Source organism: Brienomyrus brachyistius, chromosome 20, assembly GCF_023856365.1.
Source record: "Brienomyrus brachyistius isolate T26 chromosome 20, BBRACH_0.4, whole genome shotgun sequence".
In the NCBI taxonomy this organism is placed as follows: domain Eukaryota; kingdom Metazoa; phylum Chordata; class Actinopteri; order Osteoglossiformes; family Mormyridae; genus Brienomyrus; species Brienomyrus brachyistius.
In genome coordinates, this window is record NC_064552.1 from 9,657,046 (window position 1) to 9,678,391 (window position 21,346).

General features: G+C 48.8%; 1 protein-coding gene across 11 annotated transcripts in view; it reads left to right on the plus strand.

The window, feature by feature from the left end:
- The window catches only part of plce1 (phospholipase C, epsilon 1), a 69,507-nt gene extending 49,398 nt beyond the window's left edge, over positions 1-20,109 (plus strand). For 7 of the 11 annotated variants that reach the window (XM_048988039.1, XM_048988041.1, XM_048988038.1 and 4 more), the window contains 27 exons: positions 1,116-1,157; positions 1,352-2,033; positions 2,524-2,682; positions 2,769-2,883; positions 2,973-3,111; positions 3,425-3,547; positions 3,633-3,769; positions 4,199-4,437; positions 4,686-4,747; positions 4,881-5,046; positions 5,316-5,423; positions 5,586-5,702; positions 5,888-6,046; positions 6,286-6,415; positions 7,681-7,805; positions 7,927-8,044; positions 8,379-8,510; positions 9,256-9,552; positions 10,307-10,470; positions 10,924-11,185; positions 12,375-12,490; positions 12,802-12,930; positions 14,358-14,552; positions 14,896-15,057; positions 15,542-15,760; positions 16,854-17,054; positions 17,810-20,109. In XM_048988039.1, coding sequence (XP_048843996.1) covers positions 1,116-1,157; positions 1,352-2,033; positions 2,524-2,682; positions 2,769-2,883; positions 2,973-3,111; positions 3,425-3,547; positions 3,633-3,769; positions 4,199-4,437; positions 4,686-4,747; positions 4,881-5,046; positions 5,316-5,423; positions 5,586-5,702; positions 5,888-6,046; positions 6,286-6,415; positions 7,681-7,805; positions 7,927-8,044; positions 8,379-8,510; positions 9,256-9,552; positions 10,307-10,470; positions 10,924-11,185; positions 12,375-12,490; positions 12,802-12,930; positions 14,358-14,552; positions 14,896-15,057; positions 15,542-15,760; positions 16,854-17,021 — 4,465 coding nt within the window. In that variant the 3' untranslated portion in view covers positions 17,022-17,054; positions 17,810-20,109. Of the gene's footprint in view, positions 1-1,115; positions 1,158-1,348; positions 2,034-2,523; positions 2,683-2,768; positions 2,884-2,972; positions 3,112-3,424; positions 3,548-3,632; positions 3,770-4,198; positions 4,438-4,685; positions 4,748-4,880; positions 5,047-5,315; positions 5,424-5,585; positions 5,703-5,887; positions 6,047-6,285; positions 6,416-7,680; positions 7,806-7,926; positions 8,045-8,378; positions 8,511-9,255; positions 9,553-10,306; positions 10,471-10,923; positions 11,186-12,374; positions 12,491-12,801; positions 12,931-14,357; positions 14,553-14,895; positions 15,058-15,541; positions 15,761-16,853; positions 17,055-17,809 lie in introns of all 11 variants that reach the window. The other 4 variants (XM_048988042.1, XM_048988043.1, XM_048988044.1 and 1 more) reach the window with 4 other exon arrangements.
- The last annotated feature ends 1,237 nt before the right edge of the window (positions 20,110-21,346 follow it).

The window sequence follows — 21,346 nt, forward strand, 5'->3', positions numbered from 1 at the left end:
GTGTCTTTTGGAGAGCAAGATGGCATAAAACGAAAAGAGAATTTCCCCATGGGGATTAATAAAGTATCACTATAATTTACATATGCATAGCTAATGGCTGGAGTTTTATAGGCTTTGGCCACAATTAGATTATAATTTTGCGTAATACGATGGAAATTATTATAAGAGCCATCCAATTTGGTCTAGGATGTAATTCCTGGGGGGCAGTTATCTTGAGTCTGGTCTGTAATGATATTATTTAATGGTGTCCAAATGTACAGACATGAATTCTGTATTTTCTTTTGCCAATTTCTTAGCCCGTATAACAGTTTTGTTTCGACACCACTTGAGAAAGCTCAAAAACGCATCGTTAAATAGTTTTAGAGCGATTGTGTCTGGTGCTGAGTAAGCAAAGAGTTTGTAGCACACACAGCACTGAAGCCTTTTGATCATGACGTTGAGCCGCTGCTCTTTTGCTTGCTTGGTTTTTTTTTCTTAATGTGATTCGTTTAATTCGTTTAACTCCCCTTCGGAACGAGATGTCGCAGGTGCACTAGTTCTCTGTTGTTTCCTGGCGCCCAGCCTCTTAGTATCTTAGCAACGGCTCGCATTCGCCAAAGTGATTTTTTTCTTTTTTCTCTTTCTGTTTGAAATTCACTCCTTTAAAACATTACCTAATTTGGCTTATTACAGAAAATTGACTTATGAAAAGGAAAACAGGATGAGGGGCATATTAGATTTCATGAATCGGCAAACACATTTCATGATCAGTACTGTGCAGCTGTGCGTTTCTTCTGAATTACTTTTTGTGCGACAGTGATGTTTTCACTCAGTTAAGCGAGGCTGACAGTGGTGGGGGGCATTCCGGGAGCCAATCGGCTTTCAGCTGGGTTCAGTGCCCCTGTATACGGCCCCCCCTAGCTGTGCTCTGGCAAACCTCCCTGTTTTCCATGTGTACCCAAGTGTCTCTTCTTTAAGTTATGCCTTGAGACTGTTTGCTTCTGGTGAAGTCAGCCCATCCCCGAAGAGTGCCGCCTTTCCGTCGGCCTGCCGAGCCCCCACCCCCCCCCCCCCCCGCTGCCTACCTCTGACCTCTGACCTCTGACCTCTCCTCTCTCCCCGCTTCTCCATCCTAGTTCACTGCCTGTCAGGGACACGTCTGAGTCAAACCGTGTCTTGTAAGTTGGCCTTCCTGGCTATTTTGCCGTTTCGCCCTCTTCGCTTCTGTTCATGACGTCTGCATGCTGCCTTTTTATGAACTGAAGACGTCCCTCTGGGCCGCCAGGGAGAACACTGGTGCCAGTACAGCTTCTTAAAGACGGGAAAGACCCTGTGAGACGTAGGCCTGATCCGTTACCTTCTTGACCAGCAGGTTTGTTGTGGGAGACCTCTCCGACTCTGAGGGTGATCAGTCGGAGCAAGTGAAGGAAGGGGACTTCCTGGGTGTCGAGGAGACGCCCAAAGCTTTTGGCCACGGTACGGAGCTCATCCCCTGGTACGTGCTCTCCATCCAGGCCGATGTCCACCAGTTCCTCTTGCAGGGGGCCACGGTCATCCACTACGACCAGGAGTCCCACCTGACCGCCCGCTGTTTCCTGAGGCTCCAGCCGGACAATTGCTCCCTGACCTGGACCAAGTTACAGGGTAGCTGTCCTTCCAATGGAAAAGCAAAGAACGTGACACTAGGGGGCGGTGTTGAGCCTGGTCACAGCAAAGCCCAGAACAGCGGACATGTGGTGCTGAATGGGCTGGCAGAAGGGCTTCTGGACCTTTCCGTAGTGAAGGCGGTGTTCATGGGCCACGCAGGGGTGGACATCCATGCCGTGTGCGTGCAGAACAAGCTGTGCAGCGTGAACCTGGCCGAGAATGCGGTCACCTTGCTCTACGGGCTCCACACCACCGACAACAGGCTGCTGCACTTCGTCGCCCCCGGTTACACAGTGCGCATGTTGTACGAGGGGCTGCACGAGCTGGCCAGCGCTGCACGTAAGATCAGGAGATTTCCTGACCAGAGGCTGCAGTGGCTGCGGAGGCAGTACGTCAACCTGTACCAGGTACATACCATCCTGGGCTAGCTAATCATGGGGCTGTTATCGCCTTGAAAGATGATGGATGGATGGATGTATGTATGGATGGATGGATGGATGGATGGATGGACTGCTTCACGGATAGCATCCTGGAGTAGCTAATCATGGTACAGTTATCACCCTGAGAGATGATCGATGGATGGATGGATGGATGGATGGATGGATGGATGGATGGACTGCTTCATGGATAGCATCCTGGAGTAGCTAATCATGGTACTGTTATCACCCTGAGAGATAATCGATGGATGGATGGATGGATGGATGGATGGATGGATGGACAGATGGGTGGACAGATGGATTATAAGATAGATAGACAGAAAGCTAGTTAGCTTACTGTAAAGTGGCCTGTCATGACAGCTCTATCATTGTTGTAAAATGTCTAACCCCCCCCCCATGAGCCCTGCTTTAGTGTGTACCTAAATCAGCTGTAATGGGCCCCTTGTGATTGGTCCTCCAGGAGGACGGCAGGTACGAAGGCCCCACTTTGGCCCAGGCTATCGAGCTGTTTGGAGGCCGGCGCTGGCCCGTGGACCTGAGCACCGGCACCGTCCCCGGCAAGAGCAACCCCATGGCTACCAGCGGCACCAAGAAGAAGAAGAAGAAGGTCCTCATAAGGGTGAGGATCTGCACGCCTTTCCCTCGCATCTCACGCGCACGGGGCCTCGTCTGACCCTGGCACTTTCTCGCACCGGCACCCCCCAGGGTGACAGCGGGGACGCCACGGACGACGAGACCATCTCACGCAAGACGAGGGTCAAGGAGACATTGGGCCGGACCGGGTCTGATCCGTCGGACTGTGTGGATCAGGACGACCCGGGTGGGTGTCCCTGCCGTTCCTGTCCTCGCTCCTCTGTATCACCGAGGCATCGTGGCCGCTGGTCTTACACCATTGGCTTTTCCCCGCAGAGGATGGCTCTGCCTTTGCCTTCCCGGGCCCCTTCTCTCTGGCGTCTGGTAAAGCCCCTCCCCTCAGTGGCTCCTCCACTCTCCCTGCCCGGCCTCACACCTCCCCCGTCCTGTCTTGCAATGCCAAGGGCCAGGTGGGGTAAGTTGCCGATCCGGAGATTCCAGCCCATGCTTGATCATAGGCGTGGATAGTGGGTGGTTCAAGATGGCAGGTAGCTGCACGTCCCAGATGGCAGAATTTTACCTAATGTCTTAAAAATCCTCCCTTGTCCTTCTTGAACCAGGTACAGCATTAGGGACCTAAAAAAGCAAAAACATGATGAATCTTTAAATGTGTCACTGGACGTCATGTTTGGTCGATTCCGAAGCTGACGCTGGAAACTCCCTCGTTTTTCTCTCTCGTTGACCTGACCGGCGACCCGTGGACGATGTTCCACGCCACGTCGTTGCAGAAGCAGGACCAGCCAGAGCTGGCATGGCCGGGGAAGGACGCCCCTGAAGGGCTTTCAGAACCTCACGCTCTCCGACAGCGCGATGACGTTCACCGAGTTTGTGGAGCTCTTCAAGTCCTTCAGGTAATGACGTCCATGCACGTGCCGGAAGGTTCCAGGTTGAGGTCGCCTGTATGTAGGGGGAGACTCATCATCGCTCTTTCTGCAGCATTAGAAGCCGGAAGGATCTGAAGGATCTGTTCGACACCTACGCCGTGCCCTGCAGTCGCTCCACACTGGGCCAGACCCCGCTCTACACCAACCTGAGGATAGACGATAAAATCACTGGCATGCAACCTGACCTCGGTGCGTCGTCGTTTATGTTTTTTGGCCTGGAACCAATTAATTGGTTTTCCATTATTTCTCATGGGTAAAATTTGATCAGAACTCAAACTTTTTAGGATTCGAACCCGAGTTCTGAACGGATTAAGTTCGAGTTCTGAGGCACCACTGTATTTAGATGGACCTGACTGAGGATGATAGGTACCTACTGTACTCATTCGTACCAGAAAGTGCTTCACATGACATTATTTCTTGGAGCCAATGTTGGCGTTCTTGAGGTTGGGGGTTGTAGAAAGCCATGTTTTAGAGTACTTCCCCCTTAAGGAGATCTTCGTTGGTGGATTGTGTTTTTCTTGACGTACCTCCTACCGTGTTTCGTTAGACCACTGCTCTTTTGACGTGTTTTCCTTCACAGACCTTGTGATTTTTCTTTGCTCCCTTTTTTGAAAGCAGACCTCCTGACACGCAACGGCTCCGACCTGGGCCTCTTTATCCACACCCGGCAGCAGATGTCAGACAACCAGAAGCAGATCTCCGACGCCATCGCGGCAGCCAGCATCGTCAACAATGGCACTGGGGTGGAGAGCGCCTCTCTGGGTGTGCTGGGACTGACCATCCTGCAGCTCAACGACTTCCTGGTCAACTGCCAGAGGGAGCACCTGACCTACGACGAGATCCTGAGCATCATCCAGGTGGGGAGGAGCACACCGTGCCCCCAGGAGGCCAAGAAAAAAAAAAGAAACAACTTTGTCGCCTGAACTGTCAGAAATACACAACATCCATGCTCTGATCTTCATCTACAGTATGAATTGGAGAACAAATTTGAAAACAAAAACGTATTCGGATTCTGTCTGTTTCTCAATCACCAAATGTTGCTTGAAAACCTTGGTCAGATGAATGCCGTGTCACATTTTAATGTCTTTTTTCTGTTCATTTTTAGAAGTTTGAGCCCTCTGTAAGCATGCGCCAGATGGGGTGGATGTCTTTTGAGGGTTTTGCCAGGTAAGTTTATATTGGCTCATGCCTGTTATCGTGAATGTTTTGGTTTAACTTTCAGATAAAGGAAACCTTTCCTTAATTGTGTGCAATCACCGCACTTTAAATTTAGTCGCTATGTATTGATTCTGGGCTTTAGGTTTCTGATGGACAAGGACAACTTTGCCTCTACGATTGAGGAGTCCCAGGTGAACCTGGAGGATCTCCAGTACCCTCTGTCTTACTATTACATCGAATCGTCACACAACACGTACCTCACTGGACACCAGCTCAAAGGAGAATCCTCCGTGGAACTCTATAGTCAGGTGAGATAGGCTATTCAGTCCCGACTCTGCTATCTGTCATCTCCTGTGGTCTGTCAGCTTTGGGGAAGACCTCCCAGTCCCTGGAGTCCTTCGCTTCTCAAAGACACAGTAACGTTCAAAAACGACACTTTGTCTGGCTCGCGTTTCTAGGGATTTTGCAGGTCCACTTGCATCCACATCAGGAAAGGACTGATGTGGATCTCTGCAGTTACTCGTCGGAAGATATTGATGAACCTTCTTGCCCCACCTGCAACCCCCCCCCCCCCCAGGTGCTGCTGCAGGGCTGCCGGAGCGTGGAGCTGGACTGCTGGGATGGTGATGATGGGAAGCCTGTCATTTACCACGGGCACACACTCACTACCAAGATCCCCTTCAAGGTTGGGACTCAAGACCCACGACCCTCTTCTCTCTCATAAGCGAAACAAGACTATAATACAAGATTAAGGAGTGCCGCCTTTTATTTGTAGTATTTTATTTTTTGTATTTAGTATTTATTTTTAGATTGCACTGCAACTTCAGTTCCTTTTTTATGCTTCCAGGATGTGGTGGAGGCAGTGAACCGTACAGCTTTCACTAAATCAGACATGCCTGTCATCATCTCCATTGAGAACCACTGCTCCTTACCCCAGCAACGCAAAATGGCAGAGATCTTCAAGGTACCTCCGTCCTTGGTGTCTTCCAGAGGTTTTCTAGAGGAGCATGGTGAACTCCTTACCCTTTTCCTGGGATTTTGATCTCTGTTTGATTATGGAGATGTTTCTCACTTTGTACTTCCACAGACTTCCGGGATGGTTCTCCGACGTGTCATCTTCAGGATTTTTGTTTTCATTGTTTCCCACAGAACGTGTTCGGAGACAAGCTGGTGACAAAGTTCCTCTTCGACAGCGACTTCTCCGATGACCCCCTACTCCCTTCGCCCCTGCAGCTCAGGGGTAAAATCCTGCTGAAGAACAAGAAGCTGAAAGCCCACCAGGCCCCCGTGGACATCCTCAAGCAGAAGGTGAGCCCCCCCCCTCGCTGGGGACAATGGCACCGGGGGTGTGGCCGTTCCAGTTTTGGACTCGGTGTTTTCAGGAGTGACCTGCTGTTGTAGCCATGGGCAAAGTACAGGAAATGCATCTCTGTTAATACCTGCAATTTAATATTATAAGCAGGAAATTTTCATAAAATGGGAATAATAATCGATAGAGGAATGTAGTTCGGTCTTCTCTGACTGTTACACCCCCCACCCCCTCTCAGGCCCACCAGCTGGCTCACATGCAGGCCCAGGCCAGTAACGGTACGCCGGCCCCCAGCCCCCCCGCCACCAACGAGGAAGAGGAGGAGGAGGAAGATGAGTACGACTATGACTACGAGTCTCTGTCCGATGGTAGGAATAGCAGCCTTTCCATACCATGATCCCTCAGTATACGGAGTAGTTTCTGTGGCACACACATGTAGCATAGACAGCGACTCGGGGCAGGAACCCAGCCTGCAGACCCGTACAGCACACGCTATCCACGCTGCAAAAGCACACAGTCCTACAGATTCTCATTCTGGTGTCGTACCGCAGCATCTCAGACGCCAGTGCTGTTACGCCCTTTCAGCTTCACTGTTTGCCCTCGTTAGTCATTTCCTCCTTGAAATCTGAAGACCCGTCTCTGTATGTCCTCTTTCTCCCTCTTGCCGCCTAACTGCCACTCTCTAGCCGACGTCCTAACTGCTTCCACCACTTCTTACAGCCTAGAAGGTAAAGTCCCCCCCCCCTTCCACGCCGAGCACCGGCCAAGGTCTCTTGGCGTGTGGTTTGACGCAAATACCGAATGACCGGCCTGTTCCTGTTGCTTCAGTGTGTGTGTGTGTCTGTGTGTGTGTGCTGCATGGCCGTGGTCCCATGCCCCTCAGGCAGGTATAAAAAAGAGCTGTGCTCGCTTGTTTTTAGAGATGCCGTGTAATTTCGGGGAGACCGGCCACTGCAAACAAACAGAGTGTGTGTTTACAGTGCATTCTGCAGGCGGCAAGATCCCCAAAAGCACTGCAGCGTTCTGTGTTAATGTCTGCCTCACAGAGCCCCTCTATAAATATACACAAACATGCCCCCCAGCACTATGACGTCGCCCCTCATGACAGAGGCCTCATCTGCTTTCTCAGGCCCCCGGGTTCCCTTTCAGAGATTGGGAGTAAATCCCCTGGGACCCGGTGTGGCCTGTTTAGCTGTAGTCCCGTCGGACATCAAAAACGTGAACCATGCAAACACCACAACACAGCACAAAAATATCCCTACCGATGGGGGCGTGTTTTTGAGTGGTGGGACTGCTTTGCACGCTCTCTACACGCTTACTGTACGCTCTCTGCACGCTACATTTCCTTGGTTGGCGTTGTGTGCTGGTGTGCAGGAAGGTCGCGACCATACGTGCCCAGATGTTTTAGTTTCGCTTACGCGATATTACCTAAAATGACCCCTAAAACTCCAGATGTTTCGATGACCAAACCTGCCGATGAAGTGAGCTGTAACTCGGCCAGTGAGAGTGCTCCTCATTTCATGGTGGTGATACTGAGATGGGCTGGAACTGGTGGAGGGATGAGGTCAGAAGATTTAAGAGAAGAGTTGGCGGTCTTACAGAAACCCTGATTGCATGTCTGCCTTAACCACAGACAACATCCTGGACGACCGACCGGAGGGAAGGTCACCCGTGGAGAAGTTTCAGTATGAATCCAACGACGAGATGCCCAAGAGGACAGTCCGGAAATCGGACAGCCCAGCTACAAGCAAAGGGAAGGTGAGACAGGCTGTTCCCACGAGCCGGCCTCCTGATTGGAGGTACATCTCCAGACAGTGAGCTCTTCTCCAGACTGAAGCTGCCCTCAGCATTGCCATATCTGCTCACATTTATCGCGCAGGTGTTCGACCTGGAGCTCGAGGAGGAGTTCTACCTGCCTCAGAACAAGAAGGAGAACCGGCAGATTGCACAGGAGCTGTCCGACCTGGTCATCTACTGCCAGGCCGTCAAGTTCCCAGGTCAGGATCCCCGGTCGCTCCAATAGCCCTGCCTTGCCTGTTGTTTTCAGGCTTTTGTAGGACCGTGTGCCAGATGTACGGCGATGGCGTGCTCGTGTGTGGTAGCCCGCGCGTGACTTTGAACTGTAAAAAGAAACAAAAATCCAACAGTGGAATTTCCAGGGGGTGGGTGTAGAAAAAGCATCACGTTCAAATGTCAGATGCCCAAGTGAATTCCCAAGGAATATGGGCCCGGAGTGGAAAATACGGCCGCAGGCCAGGCCCCCGCACTCACGTCCCTCGTCTGTGTGTGGGTGCGTGTGTGTGTGTGTCCCTGCCTGTGTGTGGGAAACAGGCCTTTCCACCCTCACCCCATCGGGCTCTGGCAGGGGAAAAGACAGAAAGAGCAGGAAGTCGATCTTCGGCAACAACCCTGGCAAGACCAACCCGGGGGACCCCATGACCCCGCCCCGCGCCCAGGGGAAAGGTACAGTTCCCCGCCCGGGGCCCCGCCGAGCCGTGCATGCGTGTGGGGGCCACAGAACACCCACAGAGGGCGCATGGGAAAAAGCCCCCAGTGGCCTTGGCCTCTTCTCTGGGTTACAGTCAAGCTTTTGTGAACAAAGGCTTATATCTTTGTTTGATGGGTCCGTTTGTGCAGTTAAATACCAAACAATGCACTTTGGGCGTCGCTCCCTGAGATCCTCGGCTCGCGGTTCCACAGCAAGTATGCCACCTACTGTCTGTTTATAAGAATGAAATTTACACAACGCTTTTGTTCAAAGTATCGTACATCGTGGGTTTTTTTTTTTTGAGAAAGCTAGCTCAGACGGTCCATGGAGCAATTGAGGATTAAGAGCCTCGCTCAGGGGCCCAACGGTAAAGTCACTCTGTGACACTGGGATTTGAACCAGCGTCCTTCTGATCACAGGCTCAGTGTCCTACCCCTCTGCGCTGCACACCACCCCCTGTCTAGCAGATCCAGGCTTGATTGTCTCACCCTGACAATGGTAACGGTGTCTAAGTGAAATTCCCTCCCAGGCACTTCTTTTAGTCAGTTAAAAAGGAGCAGCGGGGAAGTTGATTTCAGGAGGGGCCGGTTTTCCAAAAAGTCCCCGACGTTCCGCTGCCGGCGTTCCCGTTTTCGTCTCTGCGTGTCCCAGCCTGCTCGTACGCGTGACCCCCCGACCCTCTCTCCGCGTTGCTGACGGCGGCTGGCACTCCCCCTCCAGCAGGCCCCCTGGAAGGCGTCCGCGTGAATGCCGACGAGCCGGCCGCCCCGGCACTGAGCGCCAGCCCGTCACTGAGCGCCATCATCCGCACGCCCAAGTGCTACCACATCTCGTCGGTGAACGAGAACGCAGCCAAGCGCTTGTGCCGGCGCTACTCGCGGAAGCTGATGGAGCACACCAGCTGCCAACTGCTGCGCACCTACCCCGCCGCCACCCGCATCGACTCGGCCAACCCCAACCCCCTTGTCTTCTGGCTGCACGGCATCCAGCTGGTGGCGCTCAACTACCAGACGGACGGTGAGGATGGGGCCCAATGAGGATGAGATCCGGTGAACGATATTAGAGAACCACCCCTTTGCACCCGCAGAAGTTGGAGAGCGGGTGTGGTGTGAAGAGTGTTGCCTAGCAACATGGGGGAGGTGGAGCCAAGATGAGGGGGCGTGGCTGACAAGGATTCTACTGTAACTCCTATTAACAACAATCGCATGAGAGCATCTGAGTATCAAAGTACTGATATATGATATTTACTGGTTAGGCTTACAGGGAAATAACTTTGAAATAACTGAAATGTCCAACACTGGTGATAATAGCAGTGGTGTTATGAACAAGTACACACTGACAAGTAGAAATATAGATGTGAAACCTGCAAGATCCTTAATATGAATTTCTCCGGTCAACTATCCAGCCGACCCGAGATCAGCAATTAGCGATCATCAGAAATGTGAAGTTTGCTTATAGTGAATGCATCAGCTTTGTCCAGCATTAGCTTTGAGATACAAAGGATTCACAGCTTCAGGGCACATGCTATGAGTTATCAGGCTTCACCGGAAGCTGCCTTAACGTCGAGCTTCAATTTCCATTGGTCGCTCCTCGGGAGCAGTGGACGAAGGAGATACTGTTCAATGTGCTGTGACTTGTTTGCAATATCATTCTGTAACACTTCTGAGATCGAGAATATGTTTCTCAACTTTTAACGTTGTTCCAAATAAGACGGGTAAATCACCTCAAACGTTCCTGACCTCTGATGTGCCTCCCCCGGCTTGCCCCGCAGACCTGCCCATGCAGCTGAACGCCGCCATGTTTGAGGCCAATGGAGGCTGTGGATACGTCCTGAAGCCCCCTGTGCTGTGGGATCGAAGCTGCCCCCTGTACCAGTGCTTCAGCCCCCTGGAGAGGGACATGGAGAGCATGAGTCCCACCCTCTTCTCCCTCACTGTGAGCAGGTCCCCGCCCACTCTACACTTTATATTCCACACTCCAGCCTTCATGCCCTACACTCCCTCAATTTACACTCTAAACTCTACACTGTACACTCCAAATCTACACTCTACATTCTACACTCTAGTCTTCAGAATCTACACTCCAAAATCTACACTCCACGCTGTACGACAGGCATACATTTTTGCCAGGTATTATAATGAGGATGGATCTCATCAGCCTGTAGTATCGGTCAGGGTAGGAAGGGGGGGGTTTTGCGCGGAGGAGGGGAGCCGTATATTCAGTGTTCACATGGAGCCGCGTTGTAAACATAACGACCCAGTGGCAGAAGCTCTGTGGGTGGCGGGTCGCGCCCGTGGAGTGTGGCCAATGTGGTAAACACGCATGGCTTTGACACCGTGCAGGCTGTTGGCTTTCCTCCATCCAGCGCTTCCTGTCTTTACCTCGCAGGTCATTTCGGGTCAGAATGTGTGTCCAGGCAACACGGCGGGCAGCCCCTGCGTGGAAATAGATGTGCTGGGGATGACGGCGGACAGCAGCCACTTCCGTACCAAGCCCATCCACCGTAACACCCACAACCCCATGTGGAGCGAGCAGTTCCTCTTCCAGGTCTTCTTTGAGGACATGGCCTTCCTGCGCATTGCCGTGGTGGAGAACAACACCTCCCAGGTCACTGGGCAGAGGATCCTGCCCCTTCGGGCGCTCAAAGCAGGTGGGAGTCAGGTGTTTAGAATGTTCTTGGATGTTCAGGATTTATGTCAGTTTAGCTGGTGTATTTTGGTGTGTGTGTGTGTGTGGGGGGGGGGGCATTTTCTCACTCCCCACAATTTTATAAAAATCTGTGACTGCTACCAAAAGACTGAAAATGTGATAAATATCCGTTTTTTTTCCCTTATGGGTTTCCTGGTCCCCATAAGTGGTAAATATTGGTGACTGCTATGAAAAAATTAAAAATGCAAAAACTCTTGTATTTTGCTTGGTTATGGTTAGGGCAGGCTGGGGGTTAAGGTTGTCATAGATGGCGTTAGCATTTTTCCCATAGAAGTGAATGGGCGGGCTCCATAAGGATAGGTATACCTTACCTGTTCGTGCGTGTGTGTGTGTGTGTGTATGTGTGTGTGTGTGTGGGTTCACTGTTCATAAAAAATGGGTCCTGCTTCCATAAAATTTCTTTAACAGCTTGTTATGGTTAAACAGGGAGACGTGTTGTCCTTCCAGCATTCCCAGAGTTTACAAAATAAAATGGCGAATCCAAGACTTGGAGTGATGTAAGATCGGGAAGCCCTTTCATTTATCTGTGTTTTGATTGATAGTTCATGAAGGTGTTTAATGAAATGCTGTTTTCACTGAAACAGTGTCTGCTGGCTATACAGCATGCGTGCTCTGGGATTGTTTGGGTCGTTTATTTAAAAAAAAGGAGCCATTTAATTATCTCTTATGGCCGTTAATACAAGGTCCGCGGGGTCTGAATAACTTTACTTAACCTTCAGCTGATCTGTCTTTTCTCTCTTTGTTCCTTAATAAACAAAACTTCATCTGCCAGGTGCTGGCCGTGTTTGTGGCTTGAGGAGCCTGAATGTCCCCACAATGTCATAAAAACCCATGACGTTGTGGGGACCATTTTTTCATTCCCTACAAGGGGAAATTCAGTTTTATAAAAAAATCTGTGACTGCGATCAAAAAAACTGAAAATGCCAAAAGTCTTGTGTTTGGTTTGGTTACTTTATGGTTAAGGTTAGGGCTAGGTGGGGGTTAAGGGTGTCATTGTTGGGATTAGGGTTTTGCCCGTAGAAATTAACGGACAGTCCCCACAAACATATGATTACGGGTCTGTGTGTGTGTGTGTGTGTGTGTGTGTGTGTGTGTGTGTGTGTGTTAACGCAGCACTGCCGTCCTCTCAGGGTACAGACACGTGCAGCTGAGGAATCAGCACAACGGGCCCCTGGAGGTCTCCAGTTTGTTCATATTCAGCCGGAGGGTGGAGGAGACCCCCCCCGGGGGACAGCCTGGATCTGTGGTAAGAGCCAGTGTGGGAGGCGGGGACAAGAGCAGTGAGCCGTGTGAGGTTCGCAGTGGAAGTGACACCCGCACGCTAAGAGCACTGCCACCGACTCGTCAGAGCCAGCTGGAGAAACGCTCTCCCACCATCCGTCAAGCACCTCGTTGAACGTTCGCTTTCCGGTGTTTAGTTTAACTTTTGCTTCCAGTTTATTTTAGCTGAAATTCAGCTAAAATTCAGCCCTCAGAGCCGCGCGGGAGATTTTCGTGTCGAAACGCGTCTCCGCGACGGCCCCCCCCCCCCCTCAGCGCTCCCTGTTTCTCCCGCAGCTGTTCAGCACAGAGGAGCGACGTGCCGCCTTCCAGCACAAGGTGACGGTGCACGGGTCCCCGGGACCCGAACCCTTCGCCGTGGTCAACGTCAGCGAGAGGACCAGCGTCAGACAGCTGCTCGACGCTGTGAGTCTCACCTTGGTCACATCTTCACGCGCAAACACCTACACAAAAACTAAAAGAGAAAGACATACACACACACAGTCATGTAATCATATCTTTTTCGGGGCCGCTCATTCATTCCTGTGGGAAAAATGCTAATGCTAACTATGACGACCTTAACCCCTACCCAGCCCTGACCATAACCATAAGTAACCAAACAAAATACAAGAGTTTTTGCATTTTTAGTTTTTTCACCGCAGTCACGGATTTTTAGAAAATAGAGTTTTCTCATATGGGGACCAGGAAACTGGTAAAAAAAAAAATAAAACGGCATTCATCACGTTGTGGGGACATTTGGTCCCCACAAGGTAAAGTATACCTGGACACACACACACAGGTTCCCAAAAGACAACAAGGTCTCCACTAAACACGTTTTTAAATCTGATATCTGCATTCCCTGGGGGGTGTAGTACATCCACCTACTTCTGAGCTCAATCAGCTTGTTGCTAGAAGAATTATGTGTCCGTAAATCGATATATGCAGCACGCAGGCAGGATCTCCAGGTGCTGCTCCCGTGCGGCCGAGCGTCGGCGCGGTTGTGATCGCTGCCCGAAGCCATTTTGAATATGGTGTGGCTGCTGGCGCTGTGATGGATGTTGGTGTTAGAGTCTGAGAAACAGCCGCCCTCCTGGGATTTACGTCCCCCTAGAAGAGAGTTTACAGAGAACGGCGCGATGAACAAAGAACATCCCATGGAGTGGCATTTCTCTGACTGAAAACACCTTATTAATGAAGGAGCTGGGAGGAGAATGGGCAGACTCGTTAGAACTAACAGGAAGACCACACATGCATAGGCAACAGCTCGGTATAAGTACTGCGCTCAAAGGCTTCTCTGAATGCATATCTTGTTTGCTCTTTTTTCTGCAAGCAACTTTTTATTGCAAAAATATTTGACCCTGGTTTGGGCAGATAGTAACAGCACTAAGTAATACTATCAACAGCAAGCCCCCCATTACTGCCATCAGTACAGTGGGACGGCAGGGATTGTCACAGATGTGTTCCTGTGATACAGATGATATTTGACCATGCTTTAGTGGTTGTCGTCTTTACTCCTTGGAATTTTGCATTTCATCTCCCATGATCTGCAATATGCAGGCATCTTGACTACTTTTGAAGTGATTCTGCCCAGTACTGGCTAGATGTACCCAAATCATGTGGTTATGCCTACCTGATGATATGCACTGCTGGTTGTGGACCTTCTGCAGGTGGTTTATCTTATGAAAATGGATCTGCTTCTTATAAACGCTCATTAATGGAGTTGCTTGAGTGTCTGGTGGGCTTTTAAGCAGTAATATACTTATGAGGTGGAATTAGATTGACACCACATGGCCTGGGATGATTATGAGGGACGGTTCGCTAATAGATGCCGCCCTGCCCCCCCACCCCGTCAGATATTATCACCGTCAGAGGCTGTGGACTATTTCCTGTGTGAGGAAAAGGTACCTCTGTCAAAGGAACGCGGCGATGCCAAGAAGCAGCCTCAACAGCGCCCCCTAGTGCCCGAAGAGGAGATCCTCAAAGTTCTAAGCAGCTGGGTCCCAGAGGAGGGATGCGTGGGTAGGATCTGCCTCAAAACCAAAAAGGAGGTACATTCTCAGCCCTCTGTCTAACAGTGTTAGTTTATCTTCAACAAGTGGCTTTTGAATTTCAAGCACCAAGAAACCACATATGTATAGTTTGAGGTTTTTATAAGTTTGTTTTGATCCTTATGGGTTACTTATTGAGTTGACAGTATACTTAAAGGCACTGTTTACCTTTCACAGCGTCATTTGCCATGTAAAGAGCACCGTGTAGTGGGCCGGCTGTATAACAGCCACTCTTGGGTAAATTAGCCAAATGGCAAATGAGGCTTGTTTCGTGATTTTCTGGCGTTGCCCGTCTTTTGCACAGATACGATACGGCGATTAATGGCAGCTTTTACTTCTGCAGCACCTGAACAACAGGAACTCTGCACCGGAACGCCTGGAGGAGGCAAGTGTCCCGCCAGAGGAGGACACCTTCCTGGTTCAGGTGCATGACGTGTCGCCCGAACAGCCTCACACTGTCATCAAGGCCCCGCGCCACAGCACTGCCCAGGACGTCATTCAGCAGGTGACCAGAGCATCTTTGCTGCCCTCTCTGCTATCTGTCCATTTCTGTGTAAGGGCCTCGCCTGTATTTAATGTGGTCAAATGTAGCATTCTCTGTGGGACTCCCTTCTGTTATACACAGCGCCCTCTATGGGAGGCCCTTTGGTTATATACAGCATCCTCTATAGGAGGCCCTTTGGTTATATACAGCGCCGTCTATTGGAGACCCTTCTGTTATACACAGCGCCCTCTATGGGAGGCCCTTTGGTTATATACAGCATCCTCTATAGGAGGCCCTTTGGTTATATACAGCGCCCTCTATAGGAGGCCATTTGGTTATATACAGCGCCCTCTATAGGAGGCCATTTGGTTATATACAGCGCCCTCTATAGGAGGCCCTTTGGTTATATCCAGCGCCCTCTATGGGAGGCCATTTGGTTATATACAGCACCCTCTATGGGAGGCCCTTTTGTTATACACAGTGATGTCTCTCATGTCCTCCACAGGCACTGAGTAAAGCCAAGTACTCCTGTAGCATCCTGAACAACCCCAACCCCTGCGACTACGTGCTGATGGAGGAGGTGTCCAAGGAACCCGCTAGCAAGAAGGGTTCGGCCAGCAAGCCCGTCCAGCGGGTCCTCCTCGACCAGGAATGTGTCTATCAGGCACAGAGCAGGTGGAAGGGAGCCGGGAGGTTCGTGCTGAAGCTGAAGGAGCAGGTGCAGGTGAGGTGGGGTTTGGCGGCCTCCCCCCACCCAGTCCCTGAAGCACATTCCAGCTCAATAGCTCCACAGGAAGCATCCACGGAGGGGGGTCAGTTTTATGAAAACTTGACTCGAACATACAGCACTGTGCCAAAGTCTTAGGCAGCCAAGAGAAATGATTTAAGCTATTTATCTGGGTAGTAAGCGCACATTTGCTCAGAACAAAAAAAACACACAATTTAGTATTAAAACATATTAAAATTAAGAGTGACACAATAAAAACTACTAAAGGTTTCTTCTGTTCTCCAAAAAGTCACTGATATCTGCTAGATGAACCGCTTCAGTTCCCAAACCACTCCTCAGGGGCACCTCAGCCGTTCCACGTTTTTATTAAATTTCACCACCAGCGCACTTAATTAACTTGATTAGTTAAAAAAGAAGTCGGTGATATATTGGTCAGCTATACGAGGTATGCTAGTGGTCAAGTCAAACACATTCCTGAGTGTATTGGATGGTTGCTGAAGTCGGATGATTTTAGCAGAGGTTTGGAAACGGTCAGGCTAACACAGCGGAGACACTTTGAGAGACATAAATTCATAGCTTCCCATTTAAATATCATTTTCTTTGGCTGTCTAATGCCTTTGCACAGTACTGTACATAAAATATGATTTGGTATATAGAAAACACAGTATAAAATCATAAATTGAAACCAATGAATTTCCAAGGATCAGACTGGGGGAAAATGAGTGATTTGGTATGTAGTAGAGGATGTACTGTATTTATTACCCATCCATCCATCCATTTTCCAAACCGCTTATCCTACTGGGTCGCGGGGGGTCCGGAGCCTATCCCGGAAGCAATGGGCACGAGGCAGGGAACAACCCAGGATGGGGTGCCAGCCCATCGCAGGGCACACTCACAAATTTATTATTATTATTATATGAAGTATATCAATTTAAACAGTCTGGTAAGAAAAAAATACATGAAGGAAAAACATATTGGGCATACTGTAAATATCATCATATGGGTGTCTGATCACATGTCCACTGTCACCACTGTGGGGTCCAAGCTCACAACCTTCCGGTCCTCCTAATTGTTTGGTCCCTGTTCACAGGCGTGCCGTGAGGACAGGAAGAAGGGCATCTCCCTGACCAGTGAGCTGAAGAAGCTGACCGGTCGCAGCCGTACCGTGCCAGTGGGTGTGAGCGCCGCCCCAGAGGGCGCCCACAGTAAGGACGAGAGGGCGGCATGCGGAGTTCACCCGGGCGACACGTCTGAGTAGTCGGCCCAGGCATGTGCATGGGGGCAGTGTGAGGTACGGTCTGCGCTCTCTAACGGCCCCTAACTCCCCTTAACTCCCGACCCTGTGGTAACCTGTTGTCTGTTGAGGTTTAACAGCAGCTATCATTGCTGTTTTTATTGCATCAAAAGGCCCTTCCTGGCCAACTGCTCGCTCAGACTACACTGATGACCCTGCCGGTAATATTCGGCGAGCTCATGCCTTTCAAAAGTTTATAATTCTCATTTCCCAGAGTGGTTCAAATGTCACTGGTCTGCTGCTGTAGTCTGATTAATAGCACCCAGAAAACAGCCTTTCTAATACCGCTGGGCTCCTATTCTGTCCTTCATACTGTGTTTTTGCCTGGTTTTGCTAACTGTTCTAGTGTCCATGTTACAAAATTCATCAGCTCTGACTCTGGGGCGTCCCTCAGGCTGTAGATTTAGCCAAAGGCTGTAGATTTGCATATGGAGGTTGACCCCACCCCTCTTTCATAAATCACTAGTGATGCCCGTGCTCTGCACGAGTGTGTGACTTGTTTCTGTGTGTAAAGGACAGAGGACTGCCCTGTCCAGCCCTCATGGTGACGCTAATTCCTTTTTTGGCACATTTGGTCTAGTCACTGTTTATTTACCGTATTTACCTTAAAGGATGTGCATGAGCTTGGAGAATAAAAAAGGTAGATAAAACTAATACTGTATTTCAAGGAAAGCTGAAGTGCATGATGCATAGGCAGCAGGTGTGTGAAGTGTGGTTCTCGCTGAACAAACGCATTTGCTTCCTGTCTGCAGGAAAACTCTCCGAAGGGCTGAAGGCCTGTGTGGCGGGGAGCAGGTCAGGGGTAGAGAGACTTCTGGGAAGGCGGCCCAGCCAATGCATGCTCTCCCCAGCAATCCACGCCCCCTCCACCTGGTCCTTCCCAATGCTGTGGAACTGGAAGCTGCCCATATGAGCGCTGCGCCGGGGGAAATGCAAAAATCAGAGCAAGACCCATCAAAGGTGTCGGATGACTCCAGCCTGCACCCGATTTCTGCCCTGGGACGTCTTTATTGGGGTTCAACTAAAACCCCCGTCCCCAGACAGCCATGATGTTGGGGTGGATAAACCGGGTCGTCAGGGCCGGATCATGTGGGGAAGGAGGTCGAGTACATGGGAGCCCTTCAAACCCAGAGTAGGGCCTACGTTAGGTAGCACCGGCGGTTGCAGAGAGTGTAACCCGGGGTAGCCACAACTCCCGCCTCCTCATCCAACTGGGATAGCCAGAAGGCGGTTTGTTTGAATCCTGTTCTGTGCCTGCGACCATAGTATTGTAGCAGATCCGTGCTTTCGGCTTTCCTTTCTTGCATTGACGCTACTTTGCACTCGTTCATTTGGATTCCTTAAAATTGGCTATTCCTATACCAAAGGAACATTTATTAATTTGCTAATTACATATTTATGGTATATTATTTTCCCTTGTGGTAAAAGTATACAGCTGTAAACAATGTAATACAGAGGTTTCTCTTCTGTGACCTCATGATACTGTAAACGTTTAACTTTAAATGCAGCTATTTAATTCTTAGCTATTGCTACTAATTTTTAAAAGATTTTTTTTTTTAACTGTACACGTTCCCCATGGACACTGGGAGAAGTCTGTAGGGGTTGTAGTAATATATTTGGTTTTAAAAAGCATTTTTTTTTTTGCCTGAAATTTTTTTTACATGAAATCATGTAAATGTAACATTCTCTATCAATTTTCTAGAGCACATTTGGGTTGTTTTAATGTACTGAGCTTTTTTTAAAAAGGGAAGCCGGGTGAATTAATTTTAAAGCGAATCTCCCACCGTTGATGGGATGGTTTGACATTTCATGTCATTTTCTTGTTGTTTTTTTTTAGCTGTGCAATGTGGAGAATCGACATTTCCTATCATTCTTCTTCGTATGCTTGACTTCACAGAACCTTTGCGATTTTGTGACATTCACTGTGCACAGTTGCACTTCCCAGTGTAATATTCTTGTATGCCATTGTGGATCGTAGTCGAGAAACAGGCAAATGTGTACGACTGACTCTTTTAGGCCAGCAGATGCCGCTGTCCTGCACTTTCATTTTCCCCTTTTTATTTGGTATTTTTTTAAAGTGGTAACCTTCAGTATGCACAAGTTGTTCCGATGTCAATCTCGGCACGTTGTTTGTTTCGATGTAGCTGATGGTGCTTCTCTTGAGTTGGGGAACATTTGGAACCACCGTAACATTAATTAGGTGGATGTCGCACCAAGATGACGTTTGTGATGGAGACGTAAGTATCAAGGTCAACGTGGCGTTTTCCTTTTTCGGTCCCCGTCACATGAGTCCATTGTGACTTTTAGTACCGTTTGTGAACATTTGCTGTTTTTGCGGATTTGTGGCGGAGTACATTTTTTCCAGCCTTATTTTGTAAATAGTTTGTGATTTAATGATCCAAAAACATCTTGACCTCAGATGTTTAGCTGTTTTTAATTAGCTTTAAGCTGAAACTCATAGAATACCCCCCCCACCAGTGTTGTACATTTTAATTTATTTTACAATTTAGCCCTGGGGGTTGTACTTTTATATAAAATGTATACATGACGCTTTTTGAAGGTGTATCTTAAGAGCTATTTTAAAATGTGTATTTATTTCTAAGAGGAAGCCTCTTAAATCGTGTTGGTTATCCACTAACTTTTGTAGAAATACATTTATATACATCTATAGATCTGTTTTTGTCAGAGATGATCTTGGACCATGGTGATATTTTTGGTAAATCACCATTTTATGTTTTTTTTCCCAGTTCTTTACTTCCTTTGCTTATTTTGTAAGTCGTCATTATTAACGATTTGGTTTTGCTGCCTTTCTATAAAGGACATGCCACGCATTTCAGATACTTAATGTGTATTCAATATTTATTTAGCTGTGTACAGTATTAAAATACTTTATAAGTAGTCCAATAGCAGACCCCCTTTTAAATGACACATTAATGTATTAACATTATGCGGTGTACAGTTCATGTAACTAATATGAAACTACTTTCAGTTGACTTGAAACAGTTTGAACACCTTGTATGTTGTTATGGAAATAAATGATTGTTGTCCCTTACTTTTAATGACTGCATTAAATACCTAGAATGCCCAGTATATCACATGACCAGTCTTGGAAGTGGAGCGTGTAATTATGGTCATAAAGTGACCCCTGCTTCTAGAAGCGCTGAAAATCGGCACCTTGACCCCAGTGTGCAGTACTGATATGACAGGCGTAGACCACACTCTGCCCTAACGGCGATCCAGCTTTACCAATATTTGACTGTACTGCAGTTTTGCCAGGCCACCCAAAGGAAACTGGGAAGACAACATACAGACCACAACCTGCTCATGGATGAGGAGGAGGTATGTCGGTTAGCATTCTATGATAGGAAGGTCGCCAGTTCAAATCCCTGAATCAGCAGAGTGATTACACCGATGGGCCCTTCAGCAAGCGCCATGATCCCCAGTATTCCATAGACTTGCCTTGTTCCCACCAACACGGAGCCGGTGCCGGGCCGGACCTCACTTGGTGCCTTTTGAGAATCTGGCTGCATTTCCACCAGTTTTAAAAAAAAAAAACAACAGAATGTAAATGTTACATAAGTCGAAGTAGGAGTAAAGTAAATGTTCATATGTATTTAGTTTTTTGAGCTGCTGAACCGAAAAAAAACTTTTCAGAGCATGACTCGAGTTGTCTCTATCGCCTGTATCCGTTTTTGTCTCCTTAAAGGCCGTTTCTCCCCAATATGTGTAACTTTATTCTCTCACTCACTGTTTTTTGCACAATAAAAGACTCTGAACTGATCCTTGCTGTCCACCTCTTGATCCCTTTGCCACTCGAGCGCCACAATATTTCATTTATTCGACCTACGACATGGTCCATAATCTTTTAAATCTGACGAGCAACTCAATATTTCGTTTTTCACAGAATTAAATAAGTGATGTAACATTATTCTACTAATAAGCTTGCAAATTGTTTCACTGCCAGCACCAGCAATATCAGACAAAACTATTTTGGTTATAGATTGAATTTTCTGGGTACATGGAAGGTTCGGAAGGGACAGCCCATCCCGCTTTCGCTGACATTACGCTGCCAAATTCTGTGACCAGCTTTTCTGCGGTGCCATGCTGGAAAAGTTCTTTTTTCTGGGCCAGGGCCAGCGTTTTGCCGTGGAAACGCGCAGATCCAGTTCCAGATTGAGAAGAAGTCCGGAATCATGTTGGTGGAAACAAGCCATGTCTGACCCTGCTTCTCGACTGCATGTCAATTTGGATAAAAGACTTAGCACTAAATAAATTGCAAATTTTACTGA